Source organism: Calliphora vicina, chromosome 2 (assembly GCF_958450345.1).
Source record: "Calliphora vicina chromosome 2, idCalVici1.1, whole genome shotgun sequence".
NCBI classification, from domain to species: Eukaryota; Metazoa; Arthropoda; class Insecta; order Diptera; family Calliphoridae; genus Calliphora; species Calliphora vicina.
This window is the reverse complement of record NC_088781.1, coordinates 26,460,206-26,484,024: the sequence shown is the minus strand read 5'-3', so window position 1 is coordinate 26,484,024 and position 23,819 is coordinate 26,460,206. Positions and strand designations below refer to the sequence as shown.

The following is a 23,819-nucleotide window of genomic DNA, read 5'->3' as shown; positions in this document are numbered from 1 at the left end:
GTAATATATAGTTGTTGTAACAGTTCTGCTGCTTCCGCGGTTGATAAGGATTTCGCTGAGTTGACAATTTTTGGACGTGTGAGACTCTGGTCGTTCCGGATGGAAGATCCGATTGACATCGACGGTAGCGACTGGTAAATCGAATACGATTATGGTCGAAAATCGATTTTCAGGTACTAGAAATAATTTTTTCGTGATCTCACTCAGATTTGTATGATGAAATCGATTTATGACAACGATTAATAAAAATCTATATGAAAATAAAAGTATGGAACGTTTAGTATTGTCTACATTTTCTGCATTCATTAAAATGTATAACATGATTCTTAATTTGAAAACGAAAAATATTTATTGAGAACCTCATTTTTTAAAAAAGGTCGGGTAAAGGAGTACAAGTTTTTTTTTCAAATTTGAGTACTGACTTGCTTGAACACGGCAAGTTGGGTTGTTTATTTCATTTATGTTCTTGAAAGTGAAAAACAGACTTGCTCATCTAATTGCAGGTATGCCGACGTTCGATTCTACAATTTTTGCTTAATAAAGACGTGAAATTTATTTTCACGGAGTAAAGCAATGCATTTTATTTATATTTTTTATTGTTTAAAACGATAACTTATTAATTTTTCTACTATTTTATATTTTTTCTTAAAAGAAACAATAACGTTATATTCAAATTAACAAAGATATATAAACCAACATTGATAGATAGAAGTGAAAAAACATGTCGAGCAAAAAATTGTCAGCTGGCATTTTAACGAAACCTGTAATAAATAATTCGCTTTAATAAAAACAAAATTTTAAATAAAGTTCCCATTATTCTGCCAACGTTATGCTTTAAGTTAATAAATAAAAATTTCGGATAAAGTTTTGATATCATGTTTTGAGGATAGATATATATTTTTTTGGTTTTAGTCTTAGAATATAAAGCCCTATAAATGATGAACAAATTAAAAAATCACAGCCGTTCATAGACGCCTTTTTAAACAAGATTATAATTAAAGATCTTAACCTAAAAGATACATAATTTTATAAGTTACATATTCACCTTTCGGATAAAGCTATTTCAAATAATAAATTTTTTACAGTGTATATTATAATACTTTTTCCTACAACCTAACGAAATACAACCCTATAGTAACTAATTTAAATTACGACATTCCTACACAAACTAACAACTGTGGGCCACTATTGTGAATTGTTTCATTGTGTATTTCGACGACAGGTAATGCGAAAAGTTACAGATTTTTTTCGGCTCCTTATTTAATCAAATAATCATTTTATTTTTTAGATAATTTGCCAAAAAATACAAAATGGCCAGCATCGCCACCAAATCTTCTGGTTTAATCAACAGTAAGTTAAAATCGTATTATACAAAAACCAAGAATTTTCATAATGAAAACTAACCTTACATTTTCATTATGTAATTTTTTTACTTGTCATTTTTCTCTTGTTCAAACAACATTAACTCATTCTTTTATTCTTAACTTCAGGACTCTTGGTCCAGGCTAGACCCCAATTGGACACCTTCATGAAATACGCCAAGGTTGAGTTGACCCCACCAACTCCCGCTGACATTCCAGCTATTCGTCAAGGCATTAGCCGTTTGGTGACCGGAGCTCGCACTGGTGCCTACAAGAATGTTTCCGTACGCGAAGCTTGGCTCAACACCTTGGTAACCATGGAAGTTATTTTCTGGTTCTACATTGGTGAATGCATTGGCAAACGTCACATTGTCGGTTATGATGTTTAAGCGAAATCATTGCAGTCCAACAATTACCATCTATCTCTATTAATTCAGCGTGTTTGGGGAGATAAAACTGAAGTTGTATTCTAGTTTGTATTTTTTCCAAAAATAAAGATTTCTATGTTTAGAGTTAAAAAAACAACAAATTTAAATGCTAAATGGAAATGGCGCTTCATAACTACAACTGTTTCGTTGTTTCTGGAGGGGCATTGAATTTTAAATAAGTTTTTTGTGTGTTAATTTTCATTGTGAATCTAATTCCGAAAAAATAAAATGAATTTCATAAAAACAACTTGTTTTGGCAATTATTTATTTAGAAAAAAAAAATTATGGAACTCATATTACTAAGAGCGGGGGAAAAAGTGCACCACAAAATAGCAAACAGGGTCGTATTTAAACCAAAATTATTTTTGAGAAAAAAGGTATTTAAAATGTCCAGTAGTTAATTTAACTAGTTGGCCATGGCATAGAATAAAATATATGTACATGGAAGCGTTACAGAGATAAAAATCCTAAGTCCTGCAACAACAAAATGCAGGTTAATCAATCAGCCCAATTATGAATAAAAAATTCCCCGGGAGTTTTTTCCCATTGAATTTGAATAGGAAAAATGAGAAAAGGAAAAAACTCCCGGGGAATTTTTATTCATAACTAGCTGAACCCGGTTCGCGTTGCTAGCCCTTACAATAATTCTGTTTTATATTGCATCTCGATTTGAATATACAGTGTCTGACAAAAAAAAGCACGGACTCTCCCGACCTGACATCGCCCCCGAAACACTGAGGTGGTCATTTGACAAAGTTGTTGCAGATATCTATAAGTACAGTGGCATGATATGCCCTTAAACAAAATAAACGGATGTATTTAAGGCAAATGGGATATTATATTTATGAATTCATCTTAAGGACAGTGGATATACGTTTCTTTTTTTTTATTTACTCGGGAGCAAACCACATACAAAACATGAATTTTCCAAATGTAAGCCAGCAATAGTCAACGATTGCACTTATGCTTTGTCGTTGGAAATCCTTTGGTATGCGTGAAATCATTACGTCTTCGCATTTTAATCTGCCACCGATGATTGTTGCCTCAATTAAATTTGGTGAACATTTTTTGATGGTCAATCGTGTATCGTTGCATAATTTTAGCGCGTTTATGTTGCGGAGAAACATTATCTGTGATCCAACCTTCAATGTTTCAGTAGCATAATTGAGGCTTTTTCTTCGTTCATTACTGTGTCAATCGATTTGTATTTCATTGTTTCGCCAGTCAGTTTAAATTAATTCGCTCATTGACATCACAATTTTTTGGTACCAAAATTGCACGTTCCCACAGCCAATCCGAATTTTTGTAGTTGGTTGTAAGACTTGTCGACAACGGATTGAATATTCATTTGCATTTGGCAGAAGTTCGGCGGGAACGAAATCTGATTTGTCGACGTTGTTTACTATATTAGTTGTACTTTATCATCGGTTGATAATATAAAAGCACTTTTATAGTACAATGTTAACAGCGGCCTACTTGTTTTATCGAACGATATGAAAATTTGGTATGTACCGGACATTTTACACCAAATTATTCGCTTCAGAGTACACCACAGTGAATTAAAATTTTTAGAATGATGTTAAGCAACAAAATTAAAATTAGAATGTTTGATCGTTGGGAATGAAAAAATGGATTTATTTCTCGAATTACAATTACTGACCTTGAAATCATTAGCTGTATATTGTCATTAGCGGTAGTGTAAAAATTTGATTTTACCACGCCCCTCCGCCCACAGACCAAAAATCTGAAGATTCACTGAAAATTTGATAAGAATCGGTCCAGCCATATCTCCGGAACCACTATGCCGATTTCGTGCAAACTTTACGTAAACCATCTACAGACCATCCCCATCGTACCCTTTTTTGGTTCAAATCGGTCGACCCGTTTTCGCAGTTAGTGGTGACATCAAAATGTACACTTCTTTTTATATATAAGATTGGGATGAATGTATTTTGTTGTTGTGTCAGACATATAAATTGGGAGAGAGTAATAATTTTTACTCTCAATTGCGCCTCTAGTTCTACCCTATGGACCATGGTATAAATATATTTCACTATAAAATTCACAATTTTATTAATTTTTCGTCCATTATGAAACAAATTTGTATTCTACGTACTTGACAAATTAAAAATTAAGCCTGATAATTATTAGATGTTAATGTTTTTAAAAGATTTAGCGACCAATTCAAGTTACAATATTCCAGCGTTTCTTTCGCTTCCGTACACGCTTTACAGATCCTGTTGTCTGAAAGACCAATGCAAGCCAGATAGGACTGGTGTCCTCAACAATGTAGAGTCCGACCGAATATTCGAATAGATGGTTTTTTTCAGGAGCTGGTTGTTTTCATTTTGACCTCCGACTGGAGTTTGTCTAGTAAAGCCCCCCAACCTACAAATTCAAAACATCTCAAGCCCCTTTAATTAAAAAAACACGCAAATTTACAGAAAAATATTGTTTTTATTTCATAAATTCATTAAGACAAAAAACAGTTGAGAACATATAAAAAATTTAAATTCAAAATACAGCATTTTTTATGTTGAAATAATACAGATATTAAAACTAAAAACTAGGTAGTGAAATTATTAATATGTGTAATGAAAACTTGTAGAAATTAATGTAATTCCACGAGAATGTTAAACTAAAAATAGGAAATTATATTAATTTGCTTCGTAAAAAACTTAATTACATTTATAAAAGTTATATGTTTTTAATTAAAGCGTTAAATAAAGAGAAGAAAAAAAAACTTTTTTTAACACAGTTAAATTAAAAATAAAATATACGTATTGTATATGTATGGAAAACGTAACTTAAACTAAAATGAAAAATAAGTTTTCAAAGAAAATCTTACAAATAATAAAGTTTCTTTTCCAAAGCATTTTGAGGCGGTTGGAACAGACTGGAGCCCACCAAAGTGGCCAATTTTTTGGCATATTGACACACAGCCGGCACTCGGGTGGTACCCGACCAATTGTAATACAAATGCGTCATTTTATAGGTCAACAATTGCATTTGATCGGGAGTCAAACGTATGGTACTGTAAACTACATTATAACTAGTGGGTGAGACAGTGCCTTGACGCACTGATTGCGATACCAGGTAGAAATCATAACGTTCTGGCAGGGTAACAACATCATCTACCACTGTACCGGGCGGAGGATTATGACCACGGGCAAATAGGCGGGTATTTATTGATTTCGTTACAACGACATAAGCAAACATAGGCGGTTTCTCGGCATTAGCTCTTTTGTACTCTTGTTCCAATTTCTCTACAATATCTTTCACTTCATGCTCGTACAATTGTTTGAGCGAACCCTCACTGACACCATCACGATAGAAAAGTATACGATTGGGCAAAGCATCATGTTCCTTTTTGTATTGACGCAATGCTTTTGTCATCATGGGCCACAGACTATTGGCCAATACATCGTGTGAACTACATTCGGCCACTGTACTATAAAAGGTAGCATTTGATTTCAAATCCATGGTGGCTACTAGGGCACCAAAGGACTTTGAACGGTCCCGTGAACTTTTGGCCACATCGTAGCCGATGGTCATTAAACCCTTGAGTGGTATATCAATCATCCATGGGGTATAGCCCAATTTGCAATTGATTTGTATGGCCACTTTGGTGGCAATGCTCATTAGACCTTTGGGATTACTGGCCGACTTTTGTGTTATCACCTGAGTGGGAACGCTGCGTTCCAAGCAACTCTTTTTCTTGATGGAAGCATATCTAGAAGCAAGAATAATTTATTAAAATCTTCTTAATTTTGGGATGGTTTTTATCACACCTTTCAGCCATGTTGTTTGGCACCAGACACATTATCAACTGGGGATCTTGACGGCAGCAATCTTCCATGGCTTGTATATAGCTGTGGGTACGATCATCGTAAATAATAACTCTGAAAAGAAATACAGAATACAATTAAAATTTTTTTTTTTTGAAGAAAAAGGTTTTCGGTGAAACAGTTCAAAAATATTTTTTTCGTCATATTGAAAATGCCATTGAGTATATGGTACAATAGTTTATTACTCACTCTCTTGGTCTTTCCATTCTCATGTGCATGCCATTTGCAGCTCTTATTAGAGATTCAACAAAATTACGCAATTCACGAGCATTGCGAGAGGTGGCAATAACACACCAACGATCTAAGCCACGCGAGGGTGTAGTAAACATACCCATATTGCGGCAATGTCTGGTCCAGTCAGCTTGTTCACCAGAAGGTTCTCTAAAAATTTAAAAAATAACAATTATTAGAGTTATATTCGACTTTATGTATTTTTCACCAAAGTAACATTTAAGATAAATATTTAAAACCAATTTCTGTTGAAAAAAAAAATTACGGTGAAAAAATTTTAAAAATATTTTTAACCAAATACTTTATGTATCAATCTAAAATATCAATCTTAAGAAATTAAAAAAAAGAATTTACTTTCTGTGATCGCGGAAAACGATCTTTTGTTGATCTAATATGCGGCCTTGCACTTCAACCAAACTGTTATCCAATTTCATATTCCATTCCTTAAGGATTTTAACACTGTCTTCGGTTTGTTGCAAACGTCTATTGAATATTTTGAGGCGATCAATACGACGATCCGGATTCATACGGGTGTGATCGGCTAAAGCACGCATGAGTCTAGAAAAATACAATTTATAATAGACTTCAAAGATATTTTTTTGTTCAATATACAATATTACCTGAAATCATTGCGCATACTGTCGTCTAAACCCGTAGCACGGCACAATTCTGGTATGAGAATAACCACCTCCTTTTCACCGCCCCGCACTGAGCGTTCCTTGGACTTGGACAGCAGTAACGGTTGGTCGGGATCTTTAATGCGCAAATTGTAGCGATTGTAATAATAGTCGAGGAATGAAACACTTTCTCCTTTCATACTAAACGTTTCTTTGGGTGTCTTTTGGAAATCGATATCATTAATGCGATAAGTTTTATTATTGTAATCGGTTAAAACCGTCAAACCAATGACATGGCGTTTGAAATCTTCACGAAAATCTCCCGAACTACGATCGAAACAACGTTTGAAAATATCGTAAACGGTTTCAGTGCGCATTACTTTGTGAGCAATTTCGGCACACAATAAAATGTCTTTTTCATGCTGACGTATAGAGGTTTGATAGCCAGGCCATAACTGCATATGATGCTCGCGTATGTCAATCTAAGAAAGCAATAATAAAACTACAATAAAATAAATTCTATAAATTTTAAGGAAATTTGTCCACATACCTTTGCTATGGGATCATAAAAATTACGTCCTACCAACTGCAATTTTAAGCCCTCCATTGAACGTCTTAAAATCAAATTCAATATTTGCAACGATTGCCATTCAGTCATTGAAATTAGTCCCACATATTTAATAGTTATGACATAATTATCTCCCTGCCTGGAGGTGGTGTGTAAAATGGTTTGTTCTTCACGCAATTTAACGGTGGTGAACAATTTTGTTCCATCATACAAATAACCGCCCAACATGGCACGATGTTCCGACAAAATGCCACTCTTTAAACGTCTCAACTCAATTGTGGGCGAGAAACTGACATGATACTGATATAATCTCCAAGTGGGTTTGGTGTCCAAAAGGAAATAGTTTGTTTGCAATACGATTTTTGTGCCTTGAGTACCAATTTTGGTGTCGCAATTTTTCGGTTTTGTGTGCACCAATGCAACTTCATAGCGATTAATGCGATCTCTACGATTATCGCCGCCAGGTCCGGTTGCACCTTCCTTAGAAGTAGCTTGTGAGGTAGAGGGTCTGTCATCACGTCGGCTCGGTTCTCGTTTCTCCTCACAATCGCGTTTTGATGAAGTCGAACGTGAACGATCGGCAGGTGAAGCATGTTTAACGGAAGACAATCTAGAGCGATCTTCTGTGGAATCTCGTTCTCTTTTATAAACTTTAGGTCGCTAAAATTAAAAAAAAAATGTGTTTATTTTCTAGTAATATTTAAGTTGGCAGATGGACTAAATGTTCCATCACAGGATCTTTATAGTACTCCTAATATGGAGAGTTTCTCCTTTTTCTATACAAAAAGGAAGTAAATGGTAAAGAATTCAAATAATAATTTCATATTTGAAGCCAGTGGAGGTATTCTAATAAAAGCTGCTGTACAAACTCCAACACCAAATTCGATATCTCGAATTTCGACAACTCAAATACACATGTTTTGGAGTTAACTCGTTCGAACTGGAAAAAGTACTTCAAAAATTTGTTCATCACGCATTGATCTTTGTAGAAAGTATTTTTTATTTCATTTATCTCAGCATAAACAGTAATGGTCAAACACAAACACATTTTTTAGCATGTGAAATTTTTTTAGTTTAATATCGGGCCACAAATGTCGGAGATATAGGGAAAAAACTGGGACAACTTAGATTTTTGGCCTATTTTTTATCTATATCTGGAATACTATGTCATTAATATAGACAATATGTATATCTAATGATAGATATTTCAAAGTCCATTGCAACGATGTATATAAGGCTATAGTAAGTTAGACCTACAATCCGTCAATAGTAAGTTAGGCCTACAATCCGTCAAAATCGGGAAAAATATTTTTTAACCCGAATTTTTTTTACCAAAAAATGATTTTGTCTAATTTTTTCACTAATAAAATAAAAAATAAAAATTTTTAAATATTGAAAAAAAAATTTTTTTAATTTTTTTTACTAAAAAATATTTTAATATTTTGTTAGATAATATTTTTGCTTGATTGCTGCTTCTATTCTTCCTAGTACACTTTTCATAATAGCTCGACATCTAGAGGGAGTAACGAAATGATTTTAAATAAAATAAACTTATATACGCAGTGGAATAATTTATCTACCCCATGGTAGAACTAACATGGTTCTACCATGATCTACCCTATGACTTCAGGTACCTCAAAACTGTTATACCTAATATTTAATTATTAATTCGTACGACATATTCAAGTTCAATTTATACTGTTAAAACCTTTCGAGTCAATTACACCTTTTACTATCTTTTTCATTGTTTAAATTATTCACCCCTATCGGCAATAACATGTGAAATTTTGTTCCCATGAAATATCCATTTCCCTCGAAGGGAAAATTGCTATCGGGAATATCATGATGAACTTTACATTCACAATAGTTGATTTTGTTCGTAACAGCTGTTTATTGTTTACAAAATTCCATCTAAAAATTTCACAAGGGGAATTTTTTTCACGTGAACAAAGTTGATGAACGAAAAAAGGAAAATATTTCATGTGAAATGTTGATTCGCGATAGGGGTGATTATTGTTTTGCATCCGTCAGGGATAATAGAGTTCCATTCTATTCAAGTTCAATTTATACTGTGTAAAACCATTTGAGTCAATTAGAGTTTTTATTCTCTTTTTCATTGTTTAAATTATTGTTTTGCATCCATCAGGGATAATGGAGTTTCATATTTCTTGTATTTCATTCCTGAGAAGTATTTTCATAATTGACCACATGGTCTCTATCGGAAAAAAGGTTCGGACTGGATTACGGCATATCTAGAACATTTATTTTTTAAAAACCATTGATTTGTTTAAAAAAAAATCAACAGTGTTCGCTGGTGCATCATCTTGTAAAACGACGTATTCACCAAATGAACTAAGATTTTCAACTGATATTATCAAATATTATTCAAGTATATTTATGTATTAAGCTGAATTAATGTTGTTTTCACATAAAACAGAGTTGTCCAAAACTTTTCCAAATCATAACACTGCCAGGAATATATACTGTAGGTTCTTCGTTGTCTCAATAAAATATTATTTGCCTACAACAGCAGTTCGACACCATATCTTAATAGAACCGCCTACATTTTTTTAGGTTGCAGCTTTTCATTAATTTTATTGGGACATAATAGCAGATAATTTGAAGGCTTCAATATCCAAAATGGTTCTATATGGAAGCTGGTACTTCTAATGCGAAAAATGCAATCAGCTGTTTTCTTGATTGAAACACCAACTTGAATGAAAAGTTGAATGCAAGTTCGTTTCAATTCTGAAAAGTGTGAGTGTATTAGTAAAAAAGTGTTAGTGTATTAAAACTTGAAAGGTAAAACTTGATCGTGTAACCCCCAAGTTAAATACATATTTAAAAAATTAATTTAACATCTGCTTAAGGATAGCCCTTATTTTGTATAACCTCAGAAAGACTATTTGGCATGTTATAAACATTTTTTTGCAAGTAATCAACACTGATTTTATCCCATTCTTCCTGCAGCCCTTTTTAGTTACTTTTTCGAAGAAACGGGATTTCCGCGGACTCGGCAATCTAAATAGTACCATAAATTTTCTATTGGATTCATGTCTGGGAACTGATCAGGCGTATTTTGGACAGTTATAAAGCGACCTCTCACGAACAACGCGGGCTTTATGCTTAGTGTCGTTGTCGTGATAAAATTCAAAAGTTCTTGCAATTCCCATTTTTTCTGCAGATTGTTTCAAATTATCTCTCAAAATGTTCAAAGAAACATCCTTGTTCATAATGCCTTCGGTTAATACCAGTTTCCCAACACATTTCGCTGATATGCAGCTCCAAACCATTACACTTCTTCCTCCATGCTTAACTATTGGAGTAAAATTTTTTCCTTTTAACTCCTAATTCGGCTTCCTCCCCACCATAGCTTTTCCATCACTTCCAAATAAGTTAAATTTGCTTTCACCAAGAACTTATTGACGTGACTTATTGTTGCTTATGAAACTATCTTTCCAAATTCCTCCTTATCTTCAGTAACAATTTTAGGGGCACTTAAGCGTGGGTTAGTCCTGATTTTTCTAACAAAACGAAGCACTTCCATTTCGGTAAGGAAATTTTAGCTGCCCAGTTTGTTTTTTAAAATCAATTCGATCCTGGTTTTTATATCTTCGGATAATTTCACCGACAGTATTTGGCTTCATATTCAATATTTCAGCAATATTTTTATATTTTTTTTTCCTTTTTTGTAATGAAAATCACAATTTTTTTTTTTGCTCCAACGAAGTATTTTTTCCTTTACGACCCATCGCGGCTTTTATAAAAAAAAACTTGAGAATGACAATATTTATTCAGTTAACATTATTTGGTTAATGTTAATTAATGAGTGTATCCCAATTTTACAAATAATTTACATATGTAAATATGAAGATTTACAGCTGTGAATTTTATGGTAAAAGTAAAAAATCGAATATTTTTTTTTTTTAAAACAAACACAAACTGCGAAGCGTTTTGCTTGTCTGCAGAAACACCCAGAGTCTCTGGCAGGAATCGAACCCGCAACCCTTGGATTGATAGTCCAGTACACTATCGTCTAGTCTATCGGGGCACATTAATGAAGCATGCATTTCTGTAGTATTTCAGTTTCTTATTATTTTAAAATAGATTCACTCAAAATCATTAAGAATTTTCGGATTATATAAACTTATACATAAAAACCGAATATTAATGAGTCACTGTAGGTATAGTTATATTGACTCCATTGATGAAAGTCAAATTTGCGTCACCATTTGCCCCATGGTACATTCGCAATAGTAATATCCATAGGGATCTCAATGTCCCCATAATACGCGAGGAGATCAAACTCTTCAGTTTAAACTACCTGTCAAAACTATTGTATCAAATCATCTTGCCAGGGAGTTGCTGCCATTTGAGGTTCATAGAGGACTGAGGTGATTGGAAGCAATGGATCTGGACAGATAATCATTTTAACGAGCACTTATGTTGAAACATTGCAGCGGCAATAACAACTTTAGTTTTGGTTAAGATTTTAATACTTTTTGTAAACTTCTTAAAAGATTCAATAAAGAATAAATAAAAAATATTTGTTGCGGCAAGCAAGAAACCACATCAAAAAATCTGCGAATTATTAATGTTATTGGTTTTTTTATTAGATAATTCCTGTGTGTTTTTGTTTGTCCGAAACTGTACAATTATTTAACACATGCTAGTGTTTCTGTTCAGTTCGAGCATTACCTCCTTTGACCACTTGCAAAGAAAAAATAAATGATCACTTGTTTTGAGTACAAAATACCGTTACAGACATTTCTAACCAAGGCGAATCTATAGAAGGTGACGACAGAAGAACAGCTGATTATTTTTTTTATTCAGTTGTTTAGACAAGTGAACTGTCAATTCACTTGTGTTTGTTGTGGCGAAAAATACAACAAACCCAAAAGCAAAAACAACCACAGGCAACTTTGACAGTTCACTTATCTTTGTACAAAAACAAAGTACATGTTGTTTTTGTATATGTTGTATTTGTTGTAGTTCTGTCGTCACCTTCTATAGATTCGCCTTGTTTCTAACCTACAACTTTGTTTTTGTGCATTTTGTTTTCACACTCAAGTACAGTTGCATGCTGTCAAGTGATTCTGTTGTTGCTGAAAAGTGTTCATTCAGCATATTTCGAAATATGAGATTATTAAAACAACAATAACAAATATATGTATACATAAACATTAATGTCCATAAATTATTAATGTTGACAATTTTTGCACAAGAAACATTTTTTGAATGGAAAATTTTACGCCTGTAGTTTTTTTTTCATATGTATTCCTTATTTTTCAATTTTTCGATATTCTTTGAATATTGTCATAATGCATTAGCGCTAAATAATAGTTTCGGTCTGAAATACATATAAAGATTATAAGAAAAAACCCCTTTAGATAAGTTTTTGCGGTTTTATGTGATTGTTGGTTAAGGAAAATACTCAAAAGTATATTTAAAAATAACGGCACTGTGTTCAGTTTTATCGTATTTTTAAAATGAATTCCCAACTTACCGGCTCTTCCGCATAGGATGGTTCACGGGGACGACGCGAAGAACTGCTAGGTTCTGTTGAATGATATTCTCTGGAGGGACGCCGACGTCCACGATTTTGATCGTCCGACATTGTTCTTCAAAATAAAAATATTTCTTTTACGAAATTTTCGAGGTATTTCCTAGGTTTGCTTTATTGAGCCTAAAAGTAAATAATAAAACACCATTTTATTATTAAGCTGAGCGCTTTAACCACATTTTCAATTCAATTGGAAACCACAATAAAAAGCATGCTGTACTTTTAAATACGCCATATTACTTTAGCACTTTTATATATATTACACTATTCAAATTACCTTAAATATATTTTTATTCAATATATGACATTTAATTTGTATTAAATGTATTATTTTATAAAAAACTTTTAAAATTTCATTTATTTTCGACAATGTTGATTTTCTTTTGCATTGTCGTTTTCTTCTTCTTTGGCGTATAAGGAAATCAAGAATATGAGAAGAACGCAAAAACCGACAGAGTTGTTTATTGTAGTAGTAGGTAAGTTGTTTGTTTACATTAAATAACAATAAGATAGTATGATTTCAATTGTAACCACAACCACTGTCGACAAGAATCGCTTATTAACAAATTAAGATTATATTAATTTGTTAATAATAACTTTTTGTGTTTTCTTTGACATTTCACAGGTACATTAGTTTTATTTTTTCTATTATCCTTTTCTAATGTAAAAAACATTTTCGGCCTTTTTAGGTTCGTAGATTGTTCGATTTTTTTCCTACCAAAAAGTTGACTTTTTCGAACAATCGACTTGAAGAACCATACATGGTAGGAAAGAATATATAAACACAACGGTTTTTTAATAGAAAATATTGTGCATAATAGTTTGTTCTACAGAAAACATTGGGTACAGTTTTTTTTATAGAAAATATTGTGTATAACAGTTTTTTCTAAAGAAAAAATTGTGTATAACAGTATTGTATATGGAAAATTGAATGAATAACGGTATTTTTAATAGAAAATTTTGTGTATAACAGTTTTGCGCATAACAGCTTTCTATATACAAAATATTGTTTTTTCTAAAGAAAATATTGTGTATAACAGTTTTTCTAAATAAAATAGTGTATAACAGTATTGTCTATCGAAAATTTTGTGCATAACGGTATTTTCAATAGAAAACTTTTTATATAACAGTTGTTTCTATAGAAAATTATGAGTTTAGCTGTTTTTTTATAGGAAGTATTGTGCATAACACTTTTCTGTAAAGAAAATATTGTGTATAACAGTTTTTCTATAGAAAATAATATGTATAACAGTTTTTTCTATAGAAAATATTGTGTATAATAGTATTTTCTATAGAAAATTGTGTGTATAAAAGTTTTTCTATAGAAAATGTGTATAAAAGTTATTTTGTGGAATATGTTGTGTATAACAGTTTTTTCTACAGAATTTTGTATAACAGAAACTTTGATAATTCAATCAATATTTTTTTTACTAAAAACCGGAATTGAAATTTTTTGGTTTGAATGTTGAAAATATATAAATGCATACATAAATTATTTTAATTTTATATTTTCCAAAAAATGCATCGAATTGTTTTGCCCTCTACCACCTTAGAATCGGACGAAAAATCAATGGCCTGCTGTAGTTCTTGTTTTTAAAGAATTGGTGGGCGGTACTGACGACTTATAGTACAGTATATTAAATAATCGCAACAACAAATATATTTAAAATACAGTTATTTTATACCCTGCCAAAAAGTTTCATACTACCTTTTTGTACAACACTTCCTCTTTTACAAGTTACCTCTATTCTTCGTTTTCCGGTTTATTATTGTGAATGATTGTTTGTAAACAACAATACAATACACACAACAACATACAGGCAGAAGAAGTTAAAACTTGCAAAGAAATACACTTGTCGTTAAGAACAAATTAAACAAAAACCAATTAAACTGGCATTTATTAAAGTTTTTATAATTTCTTAAGGAGAATAGTCAACCACTATGGAATTGCAATTATATGAAAATTTCCAACATGATCTAAACGAATTGAATACATTTCAAGAATTCCTCAACATGGAAAGCATAATAAAACGTATCGAAACAAGCAGACAATTTAACAGTTTGTGTGTATCCAAGAAAATAAAAGGAAGACGTTTTAATCCGCTTGTGGATTTGACAGAATCCCAATTTCGACGTAGCTATAGATTTAGCAAAGACAACATGAAACGTTTGCTAGAAATGTTAAAAGATGATTTGGAAATCGAGCAACAGAATGGTGAGAGGAAGGAACGAAAAAATCAAGTACCGATAGAAAATCAAATAATGGCTGCAATACGGTACTGGGGAGGGACAGAGGTAGGAATGAATATGTTTTTTAAAGCAATAAAATATATGTATTTTAAATTTAATTTTTGTAAAAGCCGACTTTTGTGTGAAATATTACTTTCAAAAACGGGTTTTTATGTAAACACCAGTCTTTATATAAAAATCTACTTTTGGTAAAAAGTTTTACCTGTTTTATATGAAACTTATTTTATTTCTGACCGATATATTAATATTTTTTTTTAAATTTCATCCAGCACACGGAAATTACCGCACGCTTTCATGGAGTCTCATTTCGAACTTTATTAAAGATCAGTAAACGTGTAGCTGAAGCTTTGTCCTTTAAAGCCTCACGTTACATACGTATGCCTTGTCTATTACTGGAAAAGGAGAAAGTAACGAAATCATTTTACGATTTAGCCCATATGCCACAGGTAATTGGAGCTCTAACTCATACAAAGGTAAAATGTAAGCGGTCTAATGGTGACAATGAAATGCAAGCAAAAACCGATGACATTCTGCATATACAAATCGTAACCGATGCTGATTTTAAAATACGCGATCTAGATTGTCGTTTTCAAACTTCGTCGGTTGGCAGTAACATGTTTACACCGGTCGAAATATTTGCTCAAACACGTATCAAAGAACGTTTCGAACAAAATGAATTTCGTGGTCGTCTTTTGCTAGGAGATGGTTCATTGAAATGTTCTTCATATCTCTATACGCCGGTAACATGTGCCATCACATTGGCCGAACAGGCTTTCAACAATGCTCAACGTTTAACTTATGAACCAGCCAGGTTTTGTTTAAATCTTTGGCGTCAACGTTTTGCTATATTGGACAATGAATTGTATGGTTCGTCTTCAACAAATCGTCATGTTATTGTGGCTTTAGTTTTGTTGCATAATATGGCCATCGAATGGAGTGATTCTTCATTGGGTGAGAATACTTTATAAGCTTTGTAATGTAATTAAATATATTAAAATTGTATTTATTTGTTTTATTTTTGCAGATGATAACAATAAATTAAACACTTGCTGCCGTCCTTCTTTGTTGGAATCTTCAAAAACAACGGATGATCGCGGTCGTTCTGAATTTATTAAAAATCATTTTTACTCTTCAATACATTGAAGGGAGTAGATTAGAAATAAAAAGAAAAAAACATGAATAATTTACTTCTTGTTACTTAGAAAAGATATTTTGACCGAAATAACAGTTGGTAATGAATGATTTAGAAAGCATAATATCTATCTATCTATTGTGATTAAAAAAATAATAATTTGTTGGACCAAGGATAAGTTTTGGCTGGAATAGAGTGTATACGTTTTTTTTTTGACTCAGTCTTTAAAACACATTAGTCTGTAAATATGTAATGATAATCCTCTTCCATTTGACATCCATATCGGCATACTAGGTCAAGTGTAAGTTTAAACAAGTAAGAGAGCCATATTCGGCTGTGCCGAATCTTATATACCCTTCACCAAATTATACTTCAAAATACAAATTTGAAATATTTTTATGTAAACAAAATTTTTTTTCCAGTTTTTTTTTAATTTTTTGAAAAAAATTTTTTTCGAATTGTTATTTTAAAATTTTTTAAATTTAAAAAAAATTTTTTTTTGTTAAAAAAAAAATTCGTGTTAAAAAATATTTTTCCCGATTTTGACCCATTGTAGGTCCAAATTACTATAGCCTTATATACATCGTTGCAATGGACTTTGAAATATCTATCATTAGATATCCATATTGTCTATATTAATGACTTAGTAATCTAGATATAGGTTAAAAATCGAGGTTCTCCTAGTTTTTTCCTCATATATCAGCCATTTGTGGACCGATTTAGCTGACTTTAAATAGGAGACTTCTCGAAAGCATTTGGATCCCGAAGATATCTGGGGTCTTCAGAAAATTGATTTCAACAGACAGACAGAATTAAATAAATTTAATTGGATTTGAATTTAATTAAATTGTTTAAAAATGTAAACTTCTGAATAATTTGGATCTGCCTCATCATTAATTCCAACCGAAGTATCTCGAGTTACTGTTCGCGTACCTCCTTTTTGGCTTCAAAATCCTAAACTTTGGTTTCGACAACTGGAATCTCAATTTGTAACCTCCAGTATTACGTCAGACACAACAAAATACAAAACATTGGTAGGATCTATAGAGAGCAACATCCTAAATCATGTTAGTCATATCGTTGAAGCGCCCCCAGCAGAAAACAAATATGAAACTCTTAAATGTTCCCTGTTAAATGAATTTATTGAATCCGAAGAGAAAAGACTTCAACATTTGAAAAACGTAAGTGTTGGCGATAAAAAAACCATCCGAACTTTTACGAGAAATGCGTACATTAGCTTCGGGCAAAGTTTCTGAAGATTTACCAAGACCTTGTGGATGCAACGTCTTCCAAATACAACAAAGGCAATATTATTGGTTAGCAATGATATTAGGGCCGAAACTTATTCAACAGATATAAAATTTTTGTACATTTAACACGAGTAACCACAGGAATTTATAAAAGTAATCACATATTTAGTCGACATTTCAGCAGAAACTTTAATAAATTCTAGTCTTAATTTCGATTTCAGATTTTCTTTTTTAATTACAGAAAAGTAACCATATTCCAGTGTTAACGTTACTGATCAAAAATCACATTGCTTTGTTTTTATTTGAAAAATATATTAAAATTATGTAACAATGTGAAATTTTTACACGAGTAACCGCTGGAATTTATTAAAGTAATCACTTATTTTTCCAAAATTTTAGCAGAAAATTTAATAAATTCCATTTTACATTTCAATTCAGCACTTTCCTTTAAGTTTCCCTCATAGTTGTATATAAGTAACCATATTTCCATCTTATGGTTACTTATCAAAAATTACATTTTTTTGGTTTAAATATGGAAAATATATAGAAATTTTTTAATTTTTAGAAGTTTCAAGCACATTTTACATGAGTAACCATTAGAATTTACAAAAGTAATCACATATGTTGTCAACATTTCAGCGGAAAATTTTATAAATTCTAGTTTTAGTTTCAATTCTAGATGTTTCTCTAAATTTTGCCAAGATTTTAAATAAGTAACCATATTCCAATCTAATAGTTATTTGTCATAATTCACATTGTTTTGTTTAGAAAACACTGAAATTTATAAAAGTAATCGCTTATTTTCCCAAAATTTTAACAGAAAATTTAATAAATTCCAGTTTTAGTTTCAATTCCAGACTTTTCTGTATTTTTCTCAAAGTTATAGATAAGTAACCATATACCATCTAAGAGTTACTGAAGAAAAATGAGGTAATTTGAAATAAAATGTGGATTTTAGAAGAGTAATCGCTAAAATTAAAAAAATTAATCACTTATTTTCAAAAATTGCCTCCAATTTTATTAATTTTAAATTTATTCTGAATTTTTTTCTGAAATTTTAGAAAAGTAACCATATTCTAAATTAGTGTAAATAAACAATTAAAGAATTTATTAAAATTATTTAACAAAGTAAATTTAGTTACTTTCTGCAAATCGAAACTATTATTTCAATATTATTTTACAATTTCTAAAAAGTAACCATTTTACAAATTACTTATACCTTTCAAAATCCAACTAGTTTTTAAGTTACAGTGAACTCGCGAAAACGTGAACACGTCTCAGAAACATGAACAAATTTATTTCTATACAGACTATTCTAAAACACGAACAAAATCTGGAAGCTCTAAAACGTGAACACATTTTTTGTTTCTTTACTTTTGAAACTGTTTTTTTTTTAGTTGGGAAATCCCCGAATTGTGTGACTTATTTCTTTATGGGGGCATTTACATTAAGACTTTAAGTCATGACTAAAAATCATGCGTATTTTTTTGTACTAACAAATTGTGACGTCTAAACAAAAAAATATTCTGCTTCGAGCTATTTTCTGATTGGTTGTTGAAACGATTAGGTGACAAAAAAGGCAAACATGGTTGACAAAAAAAGGCATCGTATAAATGCTAGGGGATTTTTGTAGAGGTTTTAAAAGAGAAACAAAAAAAAAGACATGACTTTAAATCAAAGTGTAAATGCCACCTATGTTACAACTTTATTTTTTGTTTATATCTTCGTCCGATCGAGATATATTTGGGCAATTGTTAAACGTAAATTAAAAAAGAGTGCAGATACAGTAAATAACCAGATTTTGATGAGAACAAAGTGGAATAAATATGCTGGAATAACGGTAGAAGTGGGATGAAAAGTTGTGCAGCTATTAATGGGAGGCATAAGAAGAAAAGCCAGAAAATTTATTCGCAATAAAGACACATAAACCTAAAGCTTAATGAATTACCTTTAATTTCATGTATAACATGTTAATACACGTTGTTTCAAAAGTTATGCTCGATTTAATCCGTACGGATTTTAAGTGGCCACTTCTTTATGGTGTTGCTAAATCAACGTATGTTCCATTAAAAAGAAAAAAACAGAAAATAACAAATCGTGTAAATAATACTCTTTATGGTACCGGAAAGTACATTACGTACATCTGAACTTCTGAAAATGGAAAAAACTCTGTACAAATGGTTTCTTAGCATGCGAAACAAAAAAATGCCCTCAAGCGGAATGATGCTAAAAGCAAAATTCACCAACAAATTAAAGAAAGTGATCGTTGTTTTAATGCCAGCGATGGCTGGCTTCAAAAATTTGAGGCAATTTTCCTCAAAATTTCCGGAGAAAAGCTTTCGGCTCAGCCACAACATATTGACTTTATAATGCTGACGAATCCGGTTTGTACTGGAAGCAGCTACCAGATAAAACATACGTGTAATCATTGGAGAAGAGTGCTCGGTGGAAAACAAACAAACTTGTTAGATTCTATTAAAATTGTATCTTTAAAAGATGAAATACATTTTTTAGAATCTGCATAGAATCGAATTTCACAAGAAATTTTTTTTATTTATCTTCAACCAATAAATGTTCCTATTAGTTTCTGTTAATTTGATGCGTATTTTTTTTGTTATATTTTTTTTTTAGCATTCGATAACGTGAACAAACTTGTAAACGTTAACCGCCTTGGTATCGCGTTATCGCGTGTTCACTGTATTTTTAAAAGCATTTCCCATTATGCCACCCACCCCTTTTCATAACTAGGAGAAACAAACTTTATCTACTACAATTTTCCTCATACTGTTGAATGTTCCATGAACATAGTTTTACGGTTCTTCAAATTAAACAAAACAAAAAAAAAAATTATGAAAATGGAACAAAAGAAAAGCAAATTATTATAAGCCCCGTTAACACCATCATTTGGTTAAATCAACATACCACCAATACTGTCATAAGTGTAATACTAACACATGCACACGAATAGTATCCCAATAAATATTCGTCGTTGTCAAAGAAATAGGGACCGGAGTCATCGGTCCCTATTTCTTTTTGGTCTGGCCGTCGGTCATCGGCCAAACCAAAATCCACAGCAAACAGTGACTTTTTCGGGATGCATTAGACACTCTTGGATTTCATGTGGATTGGTATCATCCCAAATTTGAAATTCATTCAGAAATGGGAATCATTGCTGAAGCTGATTTTTTATGGAAATTAGGTCAGTTTCCAACTGGTTCAGGAATCGTTCGCGATCACATGTCTAATTTCGTTCACATTCAGTTTCTGGGCCAGTTGAATTTTTTACGGATGTAGGCCCAAATTTCTGGTCGACAATTTCTGGTCTGCGACGCGAAATCTGCTGCTTCGGATTCTCTGCACACTCTCACGGGCAGAGGTAATGTTTTCGGCAGATATTACATTTTGTCGTTCATTGTTTACTGAACCAGTGGACTCAAATTTATCACAACACACTGCGAATAGTCCTCTCCGTAGGACGATTATAGTAACGGGAAAATGGGCGAAGCGCTCGGAACGTTGCCCGAACAGAACACCCAATTTGATTAAACAATTTTATTATTTGCCTGTGTTTTTGAACGCTATATCCGACCATGGTGATTTGTCAAAACAAATTGAATAAATGACAGTCAATTTGACAGATGTAGCTTCACCAATATGGCCGCTATTAGCTGTCAAAGTTCGGTATTGTCTATTGGAAGACCCTTTAATTAGAATTGGAAAATATTGCTACCTTGGCCCAAAACTATAAACTTCAAATATAATGTGCAACCTCTTAACGATATTCGATTTTACTCAAACTTTCAGCATTTGGTTTTTAAATGGCAGAGAACAATTTTCCACCTTAGGAGTATCGAAAATACAAAAGTGCAAATGAGGTTGCGAGAAAGCGCGAAAAGTGTGCTATGATAGGAACTTCGAAGGGATGCGGGGATATTAACATTATTATTTATTTAGGTGTGATAAATATTAAAGTTTGCTGGGTTGTACACTAACATGCAGTATATAAATTTAAATTTACACTTATTTGTTTTGTAGATACATACAGCAAAAAATTATAATGTTATTTTTAATTTAAACGTTTTAAATAGGACAACATTGTGTTTTCGTGTTTTTTTTTTGTGTATTTCTGCCTGTACATCATAATCATCAGCGTTATTACCTCTCAGCGCCATCCACATCATCATCTTCACTATCATCATATACAGGTAACGATGTTTTTTCGTGGTGCATAGAGACCCATTATGGTGCATTAAAATTGCATTTCTTTCACGCACCAAATAAGTTGCAATTATTTTTACTTCGTTGCATCTTCGTTCTTGTTGTTGCTGGTTTTTGCTACAATTTTGTTGATGTTGTTGTTATTGGTTTAAGACAACAAAGAAGTTTCTTCATTTAGCAACTGCAACTAATGATTATAAATTAATTAATTAGTGATGCTAAGATAAATGAATGTGAAAAGTTTAATGAACTTAATTCTTTTTTTGCCTGGGTCATTAAGGCTTAAATGGTTTATAATGATTTTATAATATACTAATACAAATAATAAACCATTTAAGCCTTTAAGTTAAATTAAATTTGAATAAAAATATCGATTTTTTTGTAACACAACTTGTTAGAGAAAACTGTAAAAGAGGGCGGAACCACAGTAGAAATATTTATATCAGTCGATGGGAAACTAAATTTATTTTTTATCTATATATTTCATGTCAAGTGAACCAACTTTTGAAATCGATATCTTCTCTCTGAGTTAGAGGGGGTAAAATTTTGACATTTTGGCCAAACTGGTATTTCTTTTCATTCATTTAACTTATTATCTATTTTTCATATCAAAATATGTCCCAAATAGTTAGATATATAGCTATTTCTTCAATATTTGGAAAAAAAATTAAAAAAAAATTTGGAATTTTTTTTCCGAAATCAAAAACTTTTTCTCAAAAGAAAGCTTAGATATTTATCTTGAAGGCCTATTTGATCGATTAGTGGGATGTGAGTTGGATATCAATCAAATTAAATGATTTGTAACTCGATACATAATTTTTTTTTTTTTTTTTTTAAATGTACCATTTTTTAATATTTTTTTGCTCAAAAGAAAGCTTAGTTATTTTCCTTGAAGACCTTATTGGTCGCTTAGTGCGATGCTAGTGGGATATCTATCAAAATAAATATTTTTTAACTCAAGACATATCATTTTTTACTTTTTTTTTCGATCATCCCGATCGAAAAACATCGATTTCAAAAGTTGGTTCACTTGACATGAAATATATGTACATATGTATATAAAAATTAATGTGTGTTTTTATAAACGGCTGAACCGATTTTCTTTTTTATCGCCCATGTTCTGGAAAACGCAGCCTTTTAAAATCCCTTACGGTTTGAAAAACGCAAAACGTATTTCAGCATATTCTGAAAACCACGATTTGCTATTGGTTTCAGTATTCACTAGCGGTTTCGTTTGTCAGAACACCTGTTTGACGTTTTCAAATCGAAAACTTAAATTTTAAGCGATATGTGCTTTTCAGAACAAGGGCGATAACGCCATGTTCCTGTTATGTCTGGAAGGAACTATAGGCTACTTTTTGTTTTGAAATTTCATAAAATACTAAAATTCGCTAAACTGTGAAACAATTATTTTGTCGTCCATAATAATTAATAGTGGGCGTGGCACCTCCCATTCTAGAATTTATAATAAAATAAAAATTTTTAAATTTAAAAAAAAAAAATTTTAAATTTAAAAACAATTTGAAAAAAAAATTTTTCCAAAAAATTAAAAAAACAATTTTGGAAAAAAAAATAAATTTTGTTTACCTAAAAATATTTAAAATTTGTATTTTGAAGTATAATTTGGTGAAGGGTATATAAGATTCGGCACAGCCGAATATAGCTCTCTTACTTGTTTACTATCCATATGAATATTTAGGAAAAAATGAGAGCTATAGCAGCTATCAATACGAACATTTAGTCAAGTAACGTCAATTTAATGTTAATACAGTATTTAGTAAATTTCTCTGATTTTTAATAAAAATTGATTAATTTATAAGAAAAATTTTAGATTTTAATTACTAAATAAATATATTCAGCCTAACCACAGAACCCTAAAGTCGATTTTAAGTCCATAAAGTTGACTATTATTTTAAGTTTCGTATCATAAAACAAATTTCAAATATAATTTAAAATGTTGTTTTAATATTATAAAATAAGCTTTTTATTATGATCAGTGTTGCCAATTCATGGTGAGCAAAAAGGGCTAAATACTTAGAAAAAAAAGGCTAAAAAAGGGCTAAAAAAATGCTAAAAAAAGGGCTAAAATTTTTAATTAAAAAAATACATACATTTGACACAAAAAACAACTTAGAATGTTACATTTGGCTATGCGGAATAGACAAACAAAAATGTATGAATATTACACACGTTCAAATGCAAGAAAATAAGAATATTTATTCCTGTATGTTGATCCTTAACTTTAAAATAACTTAATATGGGGCCACACGTATATCATATGCCGATGTTTTTAAAGCCTCGTATTTATCACCTGACCTGCAAAATGCTCCTATGCAAATTTATTAATATGAAA

The 23,819-nt window shown here is 31.5% G+C and overlaps 3 protein-coding genes across 3 annotated transcripts; 2 read left to right on the top strand and 1 right to left on the bottom strand.

Moving 5' to 3' along the window:
- Positions 1 to 1,158: 1,158 nt before the first annotated feature.
- On the top strand, positions 1,159 to 2,034 carry ATPsynG (ATP synthase, subunit G). Its single transcript, XM_065501427.1, has 3 exons — positions 1,159 to 1,222; positions 1,289 to 1,350; positions 1,491 to 2,034. The coding sequence occupies exons 2-3, from the start codon at positions 1,311 to 1,313 to the stop codon at positions 1,748 to 1,750; spliced, it is 300 nt and encodes a 99-aa protein (XP_065357499.1). The 5' UTR covers positions 1,159 to 1,222; positions 1,289 to 1,310; the 3' UTR covers positions 1,751 to 2,034.
- Positions 2,035 to 4,226: 2,192 nt separating this feature from the next.
- Positions 4,227 to 13,015, bottom strand: piwi (P-element induced wimpy testis). The gene is made up of 8 exons (XM_065500637.1): positions 12,894 to 13,015; positions 12,560 to 12,739; positions 7,036 to 7,713; positions 6,489 to 6,967; positions 6,223 to 6,426; positions 5,827 to 6,018; positions 5,581 to 5,691; positions 4,227 to 5,522 (listed from the first exon to the last, which is right to left on the bottom strand). Exons 2-8 carry the CDS (start codon positions 12,668 to 12,670, stop codon positions 4,634 to 4,636), a joined length of 2,664 nt encoding a protein of 887 aa, XP_065356709.1. The 5' UTR covers positions 12,671 to 12,739; positions 12,894 to 13,015; the 3' UTR covers positions 4,227 to 4,633.
- Positions 13,016 to 14,547: 1,532 nt separating this feature from the next.
- Positions 14,548 to 16,049, top strand: LOC135951206 (uncharacterized). Its single transcript, XM_065500812.1, has 3 exons — positions 14,548 to 14,911; positions 15,136 to 15,817; positions 15,891 to 16,049. The coding sequence occupies exons 1-3, from the start codon at positions 14,558 to 14,560 to the stop codon at positions 16,007 to 16,009; spliced, it is 1,155 nt and encodes a 384-aa protein (XP_065356884.1). The 5' UTR covers positions 14,548 to 14,557; the 3' UTR covers positions 16,010 to 16,049.
- The last annotated feature ends 7,770 nt before the right edge of the window (positions 16,050 to 23,819 follow it).